Raw genomic sequence first — 18,394 nt, 5'->3', positions numbered from 1 at the left:
TCTGGGAGTGTTCATTGCGGAGCAGCAGATAGGTAACAGTACTATATCCTTCCTCACTTGCGTCTGAGAAATGATGCAACTGAACAGTGGTTGCTTCTCCAAAGTTTAGTGGTTTTAAACATCGCCTGATGCTGAAGCCTTCCAACTGATGTAGCTCCTTCAACCAGTCCATCCACTCCTGAGCAACCACTGGTGGTATAAAGTCATCCCATCCTAGCCGGTTCCGGCACAGGTCCTGAAGAATCCTTTTAGCTGTAAAAACCACAGGAGCTAGGATCCCCAGAGCGTCATAGAAAGAGCTGACAGTTGAAAGGATCCCTCTGTGGGTCAATGGTCTCTCCTGAATGGTTATGCTGAACTTAAAGGTATCAGACTGGATGCACCAACTCACTCCCAGAGCTCTCTCAACCGGTAGTGAGTCATGGTCTAAATCCAGGTCTTTGACCTCCTTTGCTCTCTCTTCCTCAGGTATTGAAGCCAACACATTGCGACTGTTGCTTATCCCTTTTGTTAGATGAAAGATGCCTTTGGCACAGATGGTTTTAAGGTCTTTATAGAGGGACATAGCATCCTGTTCTGAGGCCACAGAAGCAAGGCAGTCATCCACATAAAAACTGTACATGATGGTCTCAAACACTTGCTGGCTGAAGAAGTCTTTGTTGTCCTATGCACACCTTCGGAGAGAAAAGTTAGCGCAGCTTGGAGAAGAAGTTGCCCCAAACAAATGGACAACCATCCTATACTCCTCCATACACTGACTGAAGTCTCCACTGGACCACCAAATAAATCTCAACAGGTCTGCGTCCTCCACTGGAACTTGAACTTGGTGAAACATTGCTTCAATGTCAGACATCAGAACAACAGGCTCTTTCCTGAACCTGGTCAGGACTCCAATCAATGTACTAGTCAGATCAGGACCATTCAGGAGTTGTGCGTTTAGTGATACGCCTTGAAATGATGCGGCACAATCAAAGACAACAATGATCTTTCCTTTCTTCGGATGGTATACACCGTGGTGTGTGATATACTTAACCTTTCCGTCGCTGCGTTCAAGATCTTTGATTGTCACTCTCTCTGCATATCCACTGGATACAAGTTTATTCATGAAAGCAGTGTAGTCCTTGTGAAATAATGAATCTCTGATAAACCTTTTCTTCAGATTAAGGATGCATTGTTCTACAATCTTACGGTTGTTAGGCATGCTTATCGTTCTGTCCTTTAGGGGTAAAGCAATACTGCAATGGCCATCAACTAGTTTCACAGTATTGTTAGCCATTTCCAAGAACTTGCAGTATTCCCTTGAAAGTCCTGGCTGTTCTTCCTGACTCCATTCTGGAAAGTCTTTTTTGAACTGTTGTTTCCAGAGTTCATCAAGTGTCACAGCAGAAATTCTGTTGATGGTAACTGCAGACTGATACACAGGTCCATCAGAACATTCTCCACCAAGTGGTCCATTTACTGTCCAACCAAGCATAGTCTTGATGGCATACGGCCCTTCATCCACACTCTGGATGACTTTGAGTGGTTCCAAAGCTCTGGGCACATTCATGCCTATCAAAAGCTCCACATCTGCATCTATCTCAGGCAAGTACACATGTTTCAAATGAGGCCATTTATGCAGATCTTTCTGTCGTGGGATGTTACTCCTATTCACCGGCATCCTTCTTTGTGTGAAGATATCTGGGATTTTACAGTACCAGCCACCGTTCAATCCAGCCACATCCAAGTCTGACACAATACTACTGTCCACAATTCTCTCTTGGCCCATGGTGTGCAAAGGAATCCTTGTTTTTCTCCCAGAGAGATTCAGTCTATCCATCAGACCCATTGTGCAGAAGGATGCTGAACTGCCCTGGTCCAAAAAGACATAGGTTTCCACTGTCCTTTGACCTCTCCTAGATTTGAACTTGACTGGTATGATGGCGAGCTTAAAGTCTTGTTCACCAGCCCCAGTAAGACCACTGGTTTGGACTGCAACCAAAGAACTGCCCACTGCACTCTCTGAATTGCTCCTGCCGTTGTCTGCATGTGCTCCCTTGTTCGTGCGGTGAATGTGAAGCATACTAGGGTGTCTCAAGCCCCATGTTTTGCAAGAGAGACGTTTCCTGCACTCCTTACTGATGTGACCAATACACAAACAGCCCGAAACAAACTCCATTCTTTTTTAGGAAATCAATCTTCTCACTTTGAGCTCTCTTACTGGAGTACAAAACTCCAGCAAGTGCCCACCCTTGCAATACAGGCAAGTCTTTTCAGGTGAATAACCATCTTTAACCTTGTGTTCTGTTAGTGTTTTTTCAAATGTAGTAGCAGCAGTGGCAAAGCTATGTCCAGTAGATCTAAAGCGAGGTGATTTTGTCCTGCTGCCTTCTTTATTTGACACCAACACTGGAGCATCCTGTAGGTTTCCAAACACAGGATCTGTTATGATTTTCACTTGGTGCTCCATAAAAGTCACAATATCAACAAACATAGCTCTCTGGCGATGCCTTCCCTGGATGTCCCATGACACTGTTTGCCACTTGTCTCTCAGTTTGTAGGGCAATCTTTTAATCACAGTGATCATATTGGCAGGAGTATTCAATTTATAAAAGACTATGCACCTCCTCCATGGTGTTGCAACATCCACGCAAGAACAGGCTGTATGCCTGTAAAGCCTTTCCATCTTCAGATTTTATTGTTGGCCATGAAGAGACCTTATCCAAGTAGGCAGATGCAATCATGTGCTCATTTCCAAAGTGTTCTCGCAGTAAAGTCTTTGCATTTGCATAGCCTGGGCCAGTCATGTCTTGACAGCTTCTGACAAGTTGTTGTGGTTGCCCCCTGGTGTACTGTTCCAAAAAATGAAGGCAATCTTCAGCATTGTCAGTCTTTTCCTCAACCACTTGTTCAAAGGTCCGCATGAAAGCATGGTACTGTAGAGGGTCCCCCTCAAATATTGTGATCTCTCTCTTAGGCAGTGATGCAAGACATTGCTGATGCACCAGCATTGCTGTTATCTTATTCTGGTTTTCCATTATAGACAACATGTGGTTTTGGTCACTGTTAGTATTTGTGGAAAAGCGTGTATGGACATCTCTGTGATGAGACACTGGAGGCGCTGTAGTACCAGTATTTAGAACTGTGCTCTTTCTCATAGGCTCTAGGGGCCTCTGCTGGAGATAATTGGTATTGTCTGCCCTTTTCTGTTTTGGCATTCCAAGGTGTAAAACAGAATTTCCACTTGCTGATTTTCCCTTTTCATCTTTTCCATGTTTATGTGGAACAAAAGTATCTGCATCAATGTTAAGAACTTCAACAGTTTTTTCCTTTTTCTTAAAGTATGATTCCATGCCATTAGATCGCTGAGAAGCAGCACTCCTCACACCAGATCCAGAGGTCCTTAGAACATTTGCTTTTGCCACTGATGCAGCTACATCAGCTTCAAGCTGAAGTTGTTCTTTTAGTTGTCTTAATTTCTCTTCCTGTTCCTCAAGAGCATGCTTTTCTTTTAGCAACCCTTGACGGGCAAGCAAAGCAGACGTTTAAGCCTTTGCTCTTAGACGTGTAGATGAAGTGCTGGAAACATTTGATTTTGAACTTTGTTTGTTGCTGCTTAGGTTCGATATGCTGTCAGATTGCAATATGTCATTCGGGTCATGTTGAGAAGATGGATGCTCTTGTCCCTTTTTCACATCCTTATGAATCCCACTTTCTTTCACTGACTAAGCTTCCTGGTGACACTCAACATCATGAGTTAGCTCTGAAAGAGGCCTGCCAGGTTTTGGAAGCCACACTTTAACATCCTCAATAAATCCTTGATTGTATTCAGTGATGCTGGTGAACCATACATTTTGTTTTTCATGTTCATCAGATGGGATTAAAGACATCAGAGATTTGTGCAATGCGGTGGCACTTTCAGACAATTGCAACAGAACATCAAATTGTGCCTTAACTTGTGAAGCATTTTTCATAAGCTCTTTGAGAGACCGTATCTGGCTCTTTAATTTGTTTAATTCCTTTTTATGCTGGTTCTGAATTGACTCAATCTTGCTTGCCAGAGCCTTTTCAGTCAGAATAATTTTTTTTTTTCTCCTCTTCAAGTGAAGTTGAACCAGCCCTTGATACACTCATTTTGTGCATGCAGACGGATGTAAATCACAGTAAGAATCCAACGTAAAGCCAACAACATCAATAGCCACAGCAATCCCATGCAGGCACAATATCATAACCAACACGCTGAAGTCACAACACACACAAGCCAGCTCCAAACACAGCGGACATAAACCCGATCAGCGGCAATCAACCCGCCACAACAACAGCAACACCAACAAGTGGCAGAAACCCGTTCAAACTGTGTTTCAAATAAGCCATAACACAGTACAAAACACAGGTTACATACCGCTGTTCGGGTGTTAAGCTGTCGTGCGCCACCGTTCTCCGCTAATTACCATGCGTACGTGTGTGCGCGATCTCAATGGCCGATGATCCAGTATCTCCGCGTGTGGCTACCGCCTCAGATGAGCGCGTTTTCTTTTCTTTTATTCATTTTTTGCTGACAAATGTAGGCGGCAATCTGAAACTTGATTTTGTCCGCCGAGAGGCTGAGAAAGGGAATAACTTGCCAGACGCGCTTAAAGTTCACGATTTAATTTGCACCAACACAAACAAGGTTCTGCTTCCAATACATCCCATAATTGTGTTACTGGCATACAAAATTGTTCCCAAAAGTTATGAACAGCATAGAAAGGCGTAAAACAAGCGTGAAACAGCGGTCAGCAAAAAATGAGACTTCCCCCTTTTACCCCCTCTCTTAGTCACAAAACCAGAACAGGTGAAAAGATAATATTACTTTGCTTCCTCCGACCCCACCAGGTGCCTTGATTACCAGAAATGTCCTTTCAAAATAATAGAACTATACCTGGCTCTTACAGGCTTCATTACTCAAAGGAGAAACTACATAACATATACCCAGAGGTGTCAGCTAGGTGTGATAAATGCCACTCTTCCATAGCAACACTTCTCCATAGTTTTGCTCTATGCCCAAGGGTCCAATTGTTCTGGATCGATATATGTAACATTATGTCTGAGGTCATAAATACTTAAATACTTATAAAACCTGAGCCTCTGTTCATCATTCTTGGAATATCGGAGACCTTCAAGAAACTGAGTGTGGCACAACAGCGTTTTCTCTCTTATTGTTTCATAATAGCAAAGAGATTAATCCTTATGGAAGTGCACAACTGTACCTACCTCTAAGATGTGGTTAGAGGATTTATTTAACACACTTCATTTGGAAAGGATAAGGTATACGCTGAAAGACAGGCTCAAATTATTCAATAAAACATGGAAACCCTTCATATCATACCTCAAAACTACAAATCCAGTACAACAGTCCGCATCCTAGCACACAATATATGACAATTGTTATGGTTTTAGAGTGAAGGTCTCAGCAAGGGAGGGTGGATGGGGTGGAGATACATGGAGAGGGGTTAATCGGGCGGATAGGGGGTCGGGATAGTGTGGTGGATCGTGGTCAGCCTGGTGGTGCTCTTCAAATCATTTTTGTATTGTTGTTACATGTCTTGTTTTGCTTTGTCTTGGTTTATTGTTGTACCACTTTAAGTTTACTGTTTATTTGGTTTTTGAATTAGTTATAAAAAAAGATTCTCAGAATGTATAAGTGGAATGTATGTTAAATTGTATGCTTTAATAAAAAGACGTTTGATAAAACTTTTGGAGAAACACAATCCCACGTCACGCTGCGGTTGCTAATCATGTAACCAGGGATCAGACTGTGTCAGTGTGTTTTAAGGTGGTGTGAGAGTCCCATACAGGAAACAGGAAACATCACTGCCACAAGAAAGAAAAACATTATGAGGGTGAAAATTAAACACAAGCACTGAACTGCCCAGGAGTTTGTGTAATAGCTGAATGTTTCCTGCAAAAACAAAGCACTCACTATGTTTGCGTTTTCTTCTTCTCTCTCTCTCTCCTGTGAACTAAAGCTGCCTTCAACTGCGGTTGGAAATGTTGAGATCTATAAACGATCATATATAAAGTCTACTTGTACTATGTTGGGGGGGTCACACAATGTCACACAAATGAGCCGTTTCATTGACACTCCCACCAGCCACAGAAAGTGTAATGGTATTTGATGTGTACCATTCAATGACATGATTTGGAAGAAGTATTCCCCAATGTGTGCAAGTTTGTACCTGACACCTTCCGTTCACACACAGGTCGGCTTCGTATGGTCCACAGGGCGTCCCATCCATCACTCTGTCAGCCATCAGGACTGGGACATCTCGACCTACTGGGCTGCAGAACAACACGCACGGCTTCTCTGCGCGCACACACACACACACACACACACACACACACACACACAGACACACACACACACACACACACACACAGCACGATATGAGGAAAATATGCAATAATGTAGAATATTGCAATAACGATATTACTTGCGATAAATAAACAATTATTAAAGTGTACTCAGTTCTGCTGCTTTCAGTATTCTGCTAGAATACAACACAGTGCTTGTTGAATTTAAAACAAATGAAAGGAATTCATTTCTAACTTTCTTTTATTGAACAAATTGAACATTGAATTGAATATAAAAGGCACCACTAAAAAAGAATGACATTACATTTTAATGTGCAGTTTTCTACTGATATTCTTTCAACTAAAACAAAAAAATCAGTTTTGTCTCTTTCGCAATATTTTGCAGCCTTTCGCGATGTGTATATTGCGCCAGTTGATGCGATGATGATAAAAAAACGATATATTGTGCAGCCCCAACTACTAGTGTAATAGTAGGATACAAAAACATGTGTTTCCATTCAAAAATACTTTAAAAACAAACTAAATCATCATCACAGTCAACAGCAAAATTAAACTCATGAACAGGGGCACACGGAATCTGCAGGCGCAGAATTCTGCAGAATTTTCTGCAGAATTTTCTGCAGAATTTAAAACAAATTAAAAAAAATTATCTGCCTGGATTTTCTCTTTTATTTTAATTTTACTGTGTGCAGGATGCTTCTGGGTGTCAGTAAAGGTTTGGTGTGTAACCCCCAGCCAATAACAGGGCACAGGTGGTGTAGTCTCATCTCACTCCCAACCGCTACTTTGCCCTAGCGTCTCATAATGATTAACAAGTTTAACTGACACAGACACACAGAAACAGACAGGATGAAGCTCTGCATTCACTCATCAACCGACAATGCTGCACCTTCCCGCGGAGATGTTTGTTGGTGCTTTAGAACATAACTGCTGCGAGACAATGAGAAAATAAAAATGTATTCCTCTGATTCACTGCTGTTTGGCGCTCCCTATATTCATTACACTCTAGCTCGCAAAGTGCTCACCAACATTGTGTTAGTGGCCTTAATGAAAATGATTGATGTCTCCGTGTGTGCACGCTATGCAGAGGCATATGAAGCAGCCAGGCATATACCAGGTGACCAATGTAAATGCCTGTTCTAAATGGATTTAGAATCAAATCAATGGTTATTAGGTTTAAGAAAAAATGGCAAGACCAATGGCCAAGTCCGAGGCAATCTGAGTGCAAATACCAACAAGTCCGAGAGGAGACCGGACTCGAGTACCACAGCACTGTATAAAAGGTGTGTGTGTGTGCGTGTGTGTTTGGACTGTTACAAACTCCAACACAAAACTTTGTTTAAATGCTTTAAGCAATTATTTAATAAATTAGAAACTTTCAACATACTACACAGTAAAAGATTGTCAGATAGTGTTGTAGGCGGGACATTAAGTCAGACTCAGTGGTGAGTGAAACCGAAGCAGAGGGACAGACACAGAACTGTAGCTTTGCCAAACTAGAACTTTTTAATTCATTAACTCTATTGGTTATCAGGCAAATAAAACGCTGATACAGATAATCTGCAAACTGCCAAAAAAACGTGTGTGTGTGTGTGTGTATGTGTCTCACCATCATTAATAATAGCAGTCAGCATGCTGCCCTTCTTCTTGCTGTTTGCGTGTCTGTTGTAAGACAGACACTGCAGGTCTCTGAAGCTGGGCGCTCCCTTGGGACAGGGAGGATGCTCACAAGCCTTGTGCTCCACACTGGACTTCTGGCAGTGTCGCCCACCAGGTCCAGGCCTGCACGCACACACGGGTTTACTCATAGTACAATACTCTTATCTTTACATCATACTACAAAAAGCAAAAAGATATTTTAAGCTCCATGTGTGCATCAAACAGCAGGTGAACACTCTACTCCGTCGGGATCTGCCTCCAATGTTCCAAGGTTTTTACAACATAACGTCCATTGTACACTTAGTGCAAAGACATAAGAATTTGCTGTATTTTGTTTTGGTGTAATGTAGGCTACTGTACAGACACTGACTGTGGATTCTCTGTCCAATCTGAGATTCATGAAATGCGCACTTAAATGTACAGTAAAACAAATGTAGAAGTTAAGGTTGCATGGGTATTATGATTCTAAGGTGGGTTTAATTTTAGTAGAGAAGCTACCCTGTTTTTTCACTTACTGTATGTGTGCTATCATACAAGTTGTCCTGTGTTGACATATCAATGCCTTTCATTCTTGTAATGTTTTATGCATTTAAAAAGGGAAATGTAGCATTTTTATTGCAATGTGAGAAAAGTGAAGACAAACAAACACAGTCAGATGGGTGACATACGGAGGGTTGTCACATTTCCTCTGTCTGAACTGGACTCCAGTACCGCAGGTCCTGCTGCACATGCTCCACTGGCTCCATGGACTCCAGTCCCCGTCCACATGTTGAGGGATGGGAGTCTTACTGACACACTCGCCTGCCCTGCACCACTGACGCACGCACGCATGTGCACACACACACACACACACACACACACACACACACACACACACACACACACACACACACACACATATTATTGTCACGTGAAATAATAATATAAATACAATTTCAGTGAAATGTAATCTGTCATTTTCTTCAATTTATGCATTAAAAAATGTTATAACACCCCTGTTGTTTTGTACAGCTTATATAAATAAAGGATTTTTTTATTTAATTTGCAGATCATTATGTTGAATACATCCTGAGAAAATCGTATCTTGGACTTAAAACTGAAACGTGAGTTGTGTGTATCGTAATGTTTTTTTTTGTTAGTTCACTTGAAATACACACATCAGCTTCTATGAGCAGCGAGAGAGATGAAGATGTGAGTGTTTGTGCATGGAAGCAGTGTGTGAGGGAGACAGTGCTACCTTGTCTGCTCCACACTCTGTTCCATCCAGAGGAGAATCCAGTTTGGTCTTGCAGGATGCATCTCCCTCTACTAAACACCACAGGCCAGCGCACATCACACACACACACACACACACACACACACACACACACACACACACACACACACACACACACACACACACACACACACACACACACACACACACACACACACACACACACACACACACACACACACACACACACACACACACACACACACACACACACACACACACACACACACACACACACACACACACACACACACACACACACACACCAGTATTCACATGATTCAATTCAGCATCAGATGAATGTATTGTCAAATTCCATCAGTACAGGATACCACTATGCTGATCAGTTTTCCTCATTTACAAATTCATTATGTATTATGGTTTTCAATGGGTAATTATTATTATTATTTTTTATATTTTTTGAACATACAGAACAGGCAAACACAACAGAACAAGAACAACAACCCTCTCCCATCCCCCACTCTCTGCGGTCTCGAGGAAAACAAAAACAAACAAAAAAACAAAAACAGAAATCACACCTTGCCTAGTCGCTCTCTTCTAATAAAACAAATACTCCCCACCCCCCGAAACGTAATGATATTAAATATAAATGGATGATAAGAAAAAAACGATCATAGTGTCCATCAGTGATGGGAGTAACAGGTTACAATTCAGTGGTTAAAATGACTGCAGAGATGGATACATTTGACATTATTTTCCTGAGTTTTTTACGCTGCGTTGAAGCGAGCTGTCCCGTCAATGTTCCCGTGGTCAGAACTAGAGACGGTAACTGACAACATCAGTGTCCTGTCAGTGGCGACAGCAATGTGACCGAGCAACTGACAGATAACATGTCGGAAATTAATGTTTAGTCTTGCTACACGTAATATTACATTTTATCAGCGGTGAAAAGTCGGCTACTTTGATTCAATTTTAATTGGGTATTTTTCATTTAATCCTACTTATTAGGCTACTTCTAGTCCATCACAATTCAGTGTTAAGTAGGCTATGTTTTACTTAACTATTTATTTGATAGCTTTGCAGCGTCAGATTAATAATACAAAATAATATGAATAAATTATGATGTATTAAAGTGGATAAAGATGAGACTTTGTTGACCCTGTTGTGAAATTCACAAGCTACCTGCCAAGAATACTTCCGCTTTTATTTTGGTGAAAGTAACTCAAAAGTAATGCAAAAGTAGTATAAGCATTACAATTCATAGACAGTAACACCTGCCATCCAAATTTTGCGTATCTATACTTTACTGGAGTAATTATTTTACAGCAGACTTTTTCCGTCTATTCCTTATTAAGGAGCCACTCCTTTTTATGGGTCATAATAATGGTACTTCGAGAGCCTCATATTAGTGTTGCGTGGTGTAAAAAGTTTGAGAAACTCTGAAATAGAGGATCAGATTCTTATTAAATCTTCTAAATGTTGTTAAAGATCTTTTTAGGATTCATCTTTAGTTTTTCCAGGGAAGTAAATAGATACATATTTCAGAATGCTTTTTTTTGGTGTTTATTTATTAATAATTTTTTTGCCCCTGTCCTATTTTGGAGTAACTCTACCTCCATTTTAAATATCAATGATCTCAAGTCTTAACTGTGGGTTAGACAACAAATATGTTATGAAAACTGAAAAACATGCAACAAGTCCTCCAAAACATACGAGGATAGGGGCTGCAGGACGATTTCCATCCTCATATCTAAACCAGAGAACGTTGGTCCTATTTTAAACGTGAAGGTTTAAACCATACACTGTTAATATTAATGGACAACACATACGGTTCAGCGAAGTGCTGCAAATGCCTTAAACCTGGCTCTGTACCACATTTGGCAAAGTAGGCCATTAGGGAGCGCTATAATCAACGTAGACCAGTTTGGGCCTTTTTACCCCTTCTGAGGTCGAGCGTGTCGTATACAACGCCAAACGGCACTTCTGATTCATAACTTAATAACTTTATAACAATAAATAGTAGAAACATACAGTCTTTTGGAGCTAAACACTAACAGTCGCCCCATTCTGCTGATGTCTTTGATGTCTTCTTAGCCCTTACAGAAGGTTGAGTATCCAGCCTAGAAGTCCAGAGTTTTTCGGGGTCTTTGTGCAATTAATCCATACGGTTACATCCAAGATTGATACACTGTATGTAAGAAATGTAAATAGTTGTCCTTTATATATGAGTTGTAATGTTCAATATGTTTATTTTTGCACTGGATGACTCCAAATATATAGAACTGTTTTAGACAACACAAATGCTCGTGTGGCATTGCTGTGCGTGTCTGATATCAATATATATCTGTCAGATTCATGTTCCGTTTTATTTATTTATTTGTCTTTATGGTCCTACAACCTTTTTCACATTCAAGTTACCTCACTGCAGCACAAATATTCTAATAGCCCAGTTTTTCCTGAAAAAAAATGCTGTTCATAGATTGACTATGGACAACAGGGTTGATGTTTTACAAGCTTTTATAGAAAATAAAACCAGACGGACGAGAGGTTGTCAAAAATCCTTAGGGCTCTGGGATACTTGCAACGGCAATGTACCGCAGACCTTGTGGCTCACACCTCTCGATATTTCCCGACGTTTGCCTCCCCACCGTTACACTTTGGGTCCCGCTTTCGCGTGCTCCCCGGGTCGTCGGGGGCGACTGGCACCGGTAGGCTTGGACCCCGTCTTAACTGCTTGCAGTTCTAGTTATTATCATTTTTCTCTGCCTAAAACTGATGCTACAGCCTAAACCGTACATGGTGTGGGGGTGCCAGTTTCAGGACTGGTCCAGATCCCTGCAAGGACCTCGGACCAAAAAAATTCAGCCACTTCCACCACTAAGTGGCACTATAGCAGAAACAACGCGCTTGGCCTTATAACTCCCAAACCGTACATCACACATTAAAAATACACATTTCCACGCCTTCTCTGAATTCAGTGGAATCTCCTGATACAGGCCACGGCCATTTCCACCTATACTTTTATGCGCGAAAAATCGCGATTTATCATAAACATACTTTTTCTAACTCCTCCTAGACCGTGCGGCCGATCTGCATGAAACTTGGTAGGTAGCATCTCCAGACTGACCTGACAAAAGTCATCAAAAGAATTTTTATCGGATTAAAATTGCGCAAATTACACACAAACAAATTTGTGTAGCTAGCTACGAAAACACGAACTTTGTCATATCTCGGCCAAAATAAATGCTATCAAAGCCAAACTTTAGATTCTTGTTTGCCATGACCCTATGGGCCTCCAAAACAAATTCTGCAGAACTTGGCCACTATTGGGCGCTACAAGTACATAAAGTTTATATGTCATGAACGGCTTATCTGACTTTTACAAAATTTTGAGGGTACTATCTAGGGAATCTCCTGAGGACACGCCTACAGTGGGGTACTTATTCGTCAAAGTGGGTGTGGCCTATGCGACCCAGGTTTGCAGTTACAGTAATGTGAGCAACTTCAAATTTACAGTGTAGATGAACAATGGTTCATTGAGCTCACATACCAAGAAATACACATATGGACCACTAGGGGGCGCTATAATGACGCCAAACGTGCTTTTGCCTAGAACTCCCACATTACACATCGCACATTAGAAAACCTTACATCCACGTGTTCCTTGAATCGTGCTGAATCTGATGATATATGACATGCCCATTTCCGCTAAGAAGTTTTTGCGCAAAACCAACTTTTTCGAACCCCTCCTAGGCCGTGCGACCGATCTGCATGAAACCTGGTACGTAGCATCTCCAGATGGACCTGACCAAAAGTTATCAAAAGATTTGTGCTATGTTAAAGTATGCAAAATTTACAACCAAACCAATTTCCGTAGCTAGCCACAAAACACAAACTCGTCCAAATTATGAATTAATAATTATTAGTAATATTGTTCGACATCCCACTCTGAGGCGCTGTACCAAATTTGGTGAGGATCGGCCATTAGGGGGCGTTATAATGAACGTAGACGCATTTTGGCAATTAACTTAATGCATTTAAATGGGAAATTTGCAATGACAACATCTCTGCCGCAGTAATCTCTGACTGGCGCCGGGAGGTTTGGACCCCATCATAACTGCTTGCAGTTCTAGTTAGGCTATATTATGACTTTAACGTTAGATGTGAGATGATTGTCTTTAGATATGAAATGGTATCAGACTTTAGTCTTTTTTTAAAGTCTGTTCAAAGTCTTCTAATCTAGTGTATGGTAGGTTAAAGTTTAGAAAAAGATGGTGGTTTGGTTTAAAATCAGACATTACTTCTCTTCTGGTTACACACGTGACGCTGAACTGGACGTTTGTAAAGTTAAAAAAACTTGCCATTAATTTCAATTGGGACGTGAACCGGGGTCTCCGGGGTAATAGTCTGGTGTTTGTTTGACCCATCCACCACCCCAACATGCTTCCTTATGAGGAACTTGGTGCTCTTGGATGCACCGAATCCAGATTTTTGGGGTTCGGCCGAATACCGAATCCACCTCCCATCCTCAGTCCATTAACACAGTAAACACATTAATGAAGTAAACAACATCCACAGCCTCTAAAATGGTTAAATGTAACAACTTAATGTTGAATTCCCACGCTCTTTTCACATTAGGAAAGCACATCGCTATCGCCAGATGAGTGCCAATGTAGTTTGGCAATTTTCACTAACCAGTGTATGATGAAGGCATGTTGGGTGGGTGAAATTAGAAAGCTAACGTTAGCTAACAAGCAGCAGCCGGCCGTTCGGTCGCTCCGCTCCCACTGACTGTAGGGACACTCATTTGCAGAGAGAACAGCTGACAGCACGGGAGAGGCACTGTCTGGTTAACACAAGTTTTTAGCAGTGACTGTCCTTCCTTTGCCGTACCTGGGGTTGCTGCGTTTTGGCTGCTGTCTGTGGATTCCTTCATACATTCTTTCGGATGTTTCACGCACTGATGTTTTGGCAGCAGCGATGTTGTGTGTTGTTTGGGGTCCTGGCCGTCGCGGGACTGGTCGACATTGCGGGTTGAGCGTGTGGCTCGATTTGGGTCGGCTTCTTTTGGCTGAGGGTGCTGCCGGGCGGCGCTATTTCTGCTCGCGAGTTCCATTTTCACTTTCTCAGCCTACTGCATTGAACGGTCAACCTACATTACGTCAACCAGCGTAGCGCGCGCAGCGCAAGTGTAGAGTTTGGTGGAAAAAAATTATAAGGTGCGGCAGAAACCGAACCCAGTCAAAAAAGCCTGGATTCGGTGCATCCCTACTCTTATACTTTGTCACATCACCTTTTGCTTTGCTCCTGTCATAATTACTACGGCCAGTAGAGGGCACCGCCACAAGAAAAGTAACGATGAGTAATTCTGATCGCAATTGCTGCTTGAACAAACAACCTATGGGAGCAATTTTCAGCAGAGAAAATTCTCATAGCATTTGAGATTTAAAATACTAGAACAAATGGAGTGTGTTGTACCTCCATGTCATTGCAGAAAGTGGCATTAGATCCAAACAGGATCTGGCACTGTTCATCCACACTGTAGTGCATGCCTGGCAGCTTGGGAGGAAGCCGGACCTGGTAACGGCTTCTGGGGTCTGTGTGCAGAAGGCAGCCACTTGCTTTGGACCTGTTTGAAAGACACACAAGAGAACGATTCATAACGTGCTCACCAGTGAACTGCTCAATTTCAAAGAGTTTCCTTTTCATTATCAAATCTGAATCCAAGAGACTTAGCTTTTTTTTTATTTTTATTTTTTACCTTTATTTATTCAGGGATCGTTCACTGAGAGGCAACCTCTTTTGCAGGAACGCCCTGATCACATTCACACACACATTCATACATTTACATCGTTAGTAGTCATTTTGTAAGTAGATGTAGATGAGCATTAAAGATAATAACATCAAGGGATATACAGTACAGTTTAAGCCAAAGCAAAGACTAATTTGCATGTGTGATATCTATCACACCATTTTTGCAGCTATTTTTGTAGTTTCCCAGGGCTGATAAGGATTATTATATATCTTATTCTGCAAAAATGCTGTTTGCAGATTAAGATGCAGTCCAAAATGGGCTGGGATGAGCCATTAGGTTGACACCTGCCTGTGGCGCCAATTTCTATTGATATACTACTGTGTTTCGATATACACCTACATATATAATGATGTTCCTATTTATATAATCTGCATGCAAACACATTCTCACTCCCAGCCAGTGTTGGGAGTAACGGCATTTAAGTATAACAGCGTTACTAACGGCGTTATTTTTTCAGTAACGGAGTAATCTAATTAATTACTTTTCCCATCGTTGCAATGCCGTTATCGTTACTGAGAATGCAAAGTGGCGCGTTACTACAATTTGGTTGAATGAAGCGCGAGGTGTCAGGCTTTGGCTGCACATCAGCTGCCTGAAGAGAGCAGGAGTGGGGATGATGACACCGTTGCAAATGCGATGATGATTGGCTGGGTGTGCGGATGCCCTGCTCACGCTGTCTCACTGCACGCTCTGACTACCACTAAACACCATATACTGTCTATGCTAAACAAAAGACAGCGACAATGGCGACGAGCCAGGGAAATTCAAAGGTAGCGTTCTCGAACTGGAAGTACCGGCACTACGTCTCACTCATTGAAATTAAAGGCAAGAACGTTTATGTAACATGCACGCTATGCCCAGGAAAATACAACTTTATCCACGTCTGCCTCAAGCAACGTGAATCTTATGAAGCACCTCACATCAACATATGCTAACACGACACTTGTTGCTGCTGCTAACCCAAAGCAACGCTGAATTTTTCGGGTCAGCAACATCTTTGACGTTAAAGATGTTATACAACATAAAAAATAACGTCACAGTTACTTTGCTGAGTAACTAATTACTTTTATAATGTGGTAACTGAGTTACTAACTCAATTACTTTTTGGGAGAAGTAATTTGTAACTGTAACTAATTACTTTTTTAAAGTAAGATGACCAACACTGCTCCCAGCGCATCAAAAGCCGACGCTTGGTTACCTCTGGCATTAGTTACTGAAACAAAAAGTCTCCTTTAGTATTTCAATCAGACGCAGGCGGCTTTCAACTCATTCCAATGTAATCCCATCAACGGCGATATTTGAAGAAAGCCAAAGGTGAGGGACATCTGGCTGAAAATTAGGGACATCCGGTGGACTCTGGGTACTCCTTTGGTGTCATTTTTCAACGTACTTGGTCGGGACCCTTGGCGTCACTTTTCGACGCTCTGTGTCAGGACTGATTTGGCATCATTTAACCACAGAGTTAGGGTTGGGGAAAAGATTATGAGTGGGGTTACAAAATGTACGTTTCAGTGACACATGACACACAAGAACGGGACATGAACCTCAGTCTCCTGGGTCAAAGACCTGTGTTGTTTGACCCATCCATCACCCCAACCTGCCTCTTAACATGGATTTCCGGTCTTTCATACTTATCTTTACTGTTTATTCTACATTATACTACGTCATCTCACAGTGCTGCGGTTAAATTGCTGCTCTGCCCGGTGCGTCCCATACAGACTTATAAAATAACTGACCTCACGTTCCACCTGGAGGCCTACAAAGAACATGTGAGCTCCTACAAAGAAGGTCTTTCCAAAGCCAAGACAAATTATTACACCACCCTCAACGGCAACCAGCAAAAACACCCCAGAATGCTGTTTTCCACTATTAACTGCCTGCTACGCCCCATTGACACCCACCAACCTCCGGTTGAACCTGATTGTTGCACCAAGGTCCTGGATTTCTTCCAGGCCAAAGTGGATCTTATCCATCAGTAGCTCCTGGTGTGTGCCCCATCCACTTCTAATGGACCTTTTTCACAGCAGACATTTTGACTTGTCATAGTAGGAAAAGCATGCCTGTGGACAACCATCTAGTGACCAAGCTGGTCACAAAAGCAAAGGCTTCCACCTGCTCCCTGGATCCAATGCCTACAGCCCTGGTCAAAGCATGTCTGCCTGTCCTGTGTCCCATCATGGTGGATGTCATCAACTGCTCTTTGGAATCTGGCGTAGTACCCACCTACTTTAAAACTGCCTCAGTCACCCCTATCCTCAAGAAGCCAGGTTTGGATCCAAAGGATGCAAACAATCTCCAACCTTCCATACCCAATAAAATCCTGGAAAAAGCAGTTGCCGACTAATCCATCAGCATATGTCCAGCTCTATGAACCACTTCAGTCAGGATTCAGACTGTATCATAGTACAGAGACCGCCCTCATAAAAATCACAAATGACCTACTCACCACTGCTGGACACATCGGCATACTCATTCTCCCCGACCTCTCCGCAGCCTTTGACACAATCTCCCATACCATTCTCCTCAACCACCTATCTCATCACCCTGGCATCACTGGCACAGCGCTCTCCTGGTTTCAGTCTTACTTCTCACACAGGAAGCAATTTGTCACCATTAGCAACTCCCGCTCCGATCCAGCTCTGGTCAACCAAGGCGTGCCTCAAGGCTCTTTGCTTGGACCCATGCTCTTCACCATCTACATGCTCCCCCCCAGATTATCCAGCAACATGATCTCAGTTTCCAATCATACACCGATGATACACAGCTCTAGATCAGCACCAAACCATCCACTCAGCTCCCCCTCTCTACCTGGTCAACTGTCTGAATGTCAGCAAAGCCTGGATGTGAAACAACCTACTCAAACCGAACAGCAATACAACAGAGCTCTTGGTTGTGGCTCCCAAGGCACGGTTCCAGAAGGTTGGAGAGCTCATCCTGGATGTTGATGGGTGCGCCATCTGCCCATCATCTGAGGTCTGCAAACTTGGTGTAATCCTTGACTCCACCCTCTCTTTCCGTACTCACATCAAATCCATCACCAAATCAGCCTTTTTTCATTTCAAAAACATCTCCAGACTCCGGCCATCACTCTCTGACTCCGTGGCAGAAACCATCATTCATGCTTCCATAACCTCCCGTTTGGACTTCTGCAATGGAGTCCTGTCTGCGGTCCCCAGCAAAACCCTAGACATGCTCCAGTATGTCCAAGACTCTGCAGCCAGGGTCCTCACCCACACCAAGACCTGGCAGCACATCAACCCAACCCTCATCCACATTCACTGGCTCCCAATTAAGTCTTGCATCACATATAAAATCCTCCTTCTCACCTACAAATCCCTCCATGCCCTGGC

The 18,394-nt window shown here is 42.5% G+C and overlaps 1 protein-coding gene across 3 annotated transcripts in view; it reads right to left on the bottom strand.

Annotated features, from left to right (window-relative positions):
* Window positions 1-18,394, bottom strand: part of adamts17 (ADAM metallopeptidase with thrombospondin type 1 motif, 17) — a 157,053-nt gene that overhangs the window by 55,057 nt on the left and 83,602 nt on the right. For all 3 annotated transcript variants that reach the window (XM_028576079.1, XM_028576088.1, XM_028576099.1), the window contains 6 exons: window positions 14,708-14,858; window positions 11,069-11,072; window positions 9,230-9,327; window positions 8,661-8,806; window positions 7,943-8,115; window positions 6,198-6,325 (listed from right to left, as the gene is read on the bottom strand). In XM_028576079.1, coding sequence (XP_028431880.1) covers window positions 6,198-6,325; window positions 7,943-8,115; window positions 8,661-8,806; window positions 9,230-9,327; window positions 11,069-11,072; window positions 14,708-14,858 — 700 coding nt within the window. The remainder of the gene's footprint in view (window positions 1-6,197; window positions 6,326-7,942; window positions 8,116-8,660; window positions 8,807-9,229; window positions 9,328-11,068; window positions 11,073-14,707; window positions 14,859-18,394) is intronic.

The sequence above is a fragment of the Perca flavescens genome, chromosome 1, assembly GCF_004354835.1.
Source record: "Perca flavescens isolate YP-PL-M2 chromosome 1, PFLA_1.0, whole genome shotgun sequence".
NCBI classification, from domain to species: Eukaryota; Metazoa; Chordata; class Actinopteri; order Perciformes; family Percidae; genus Perca; species Perca flavescens.
Note: the sequence above shows the minus strand (reverse complement) of the source record. Positions and strands in the feature narration are given on the sequence as shown.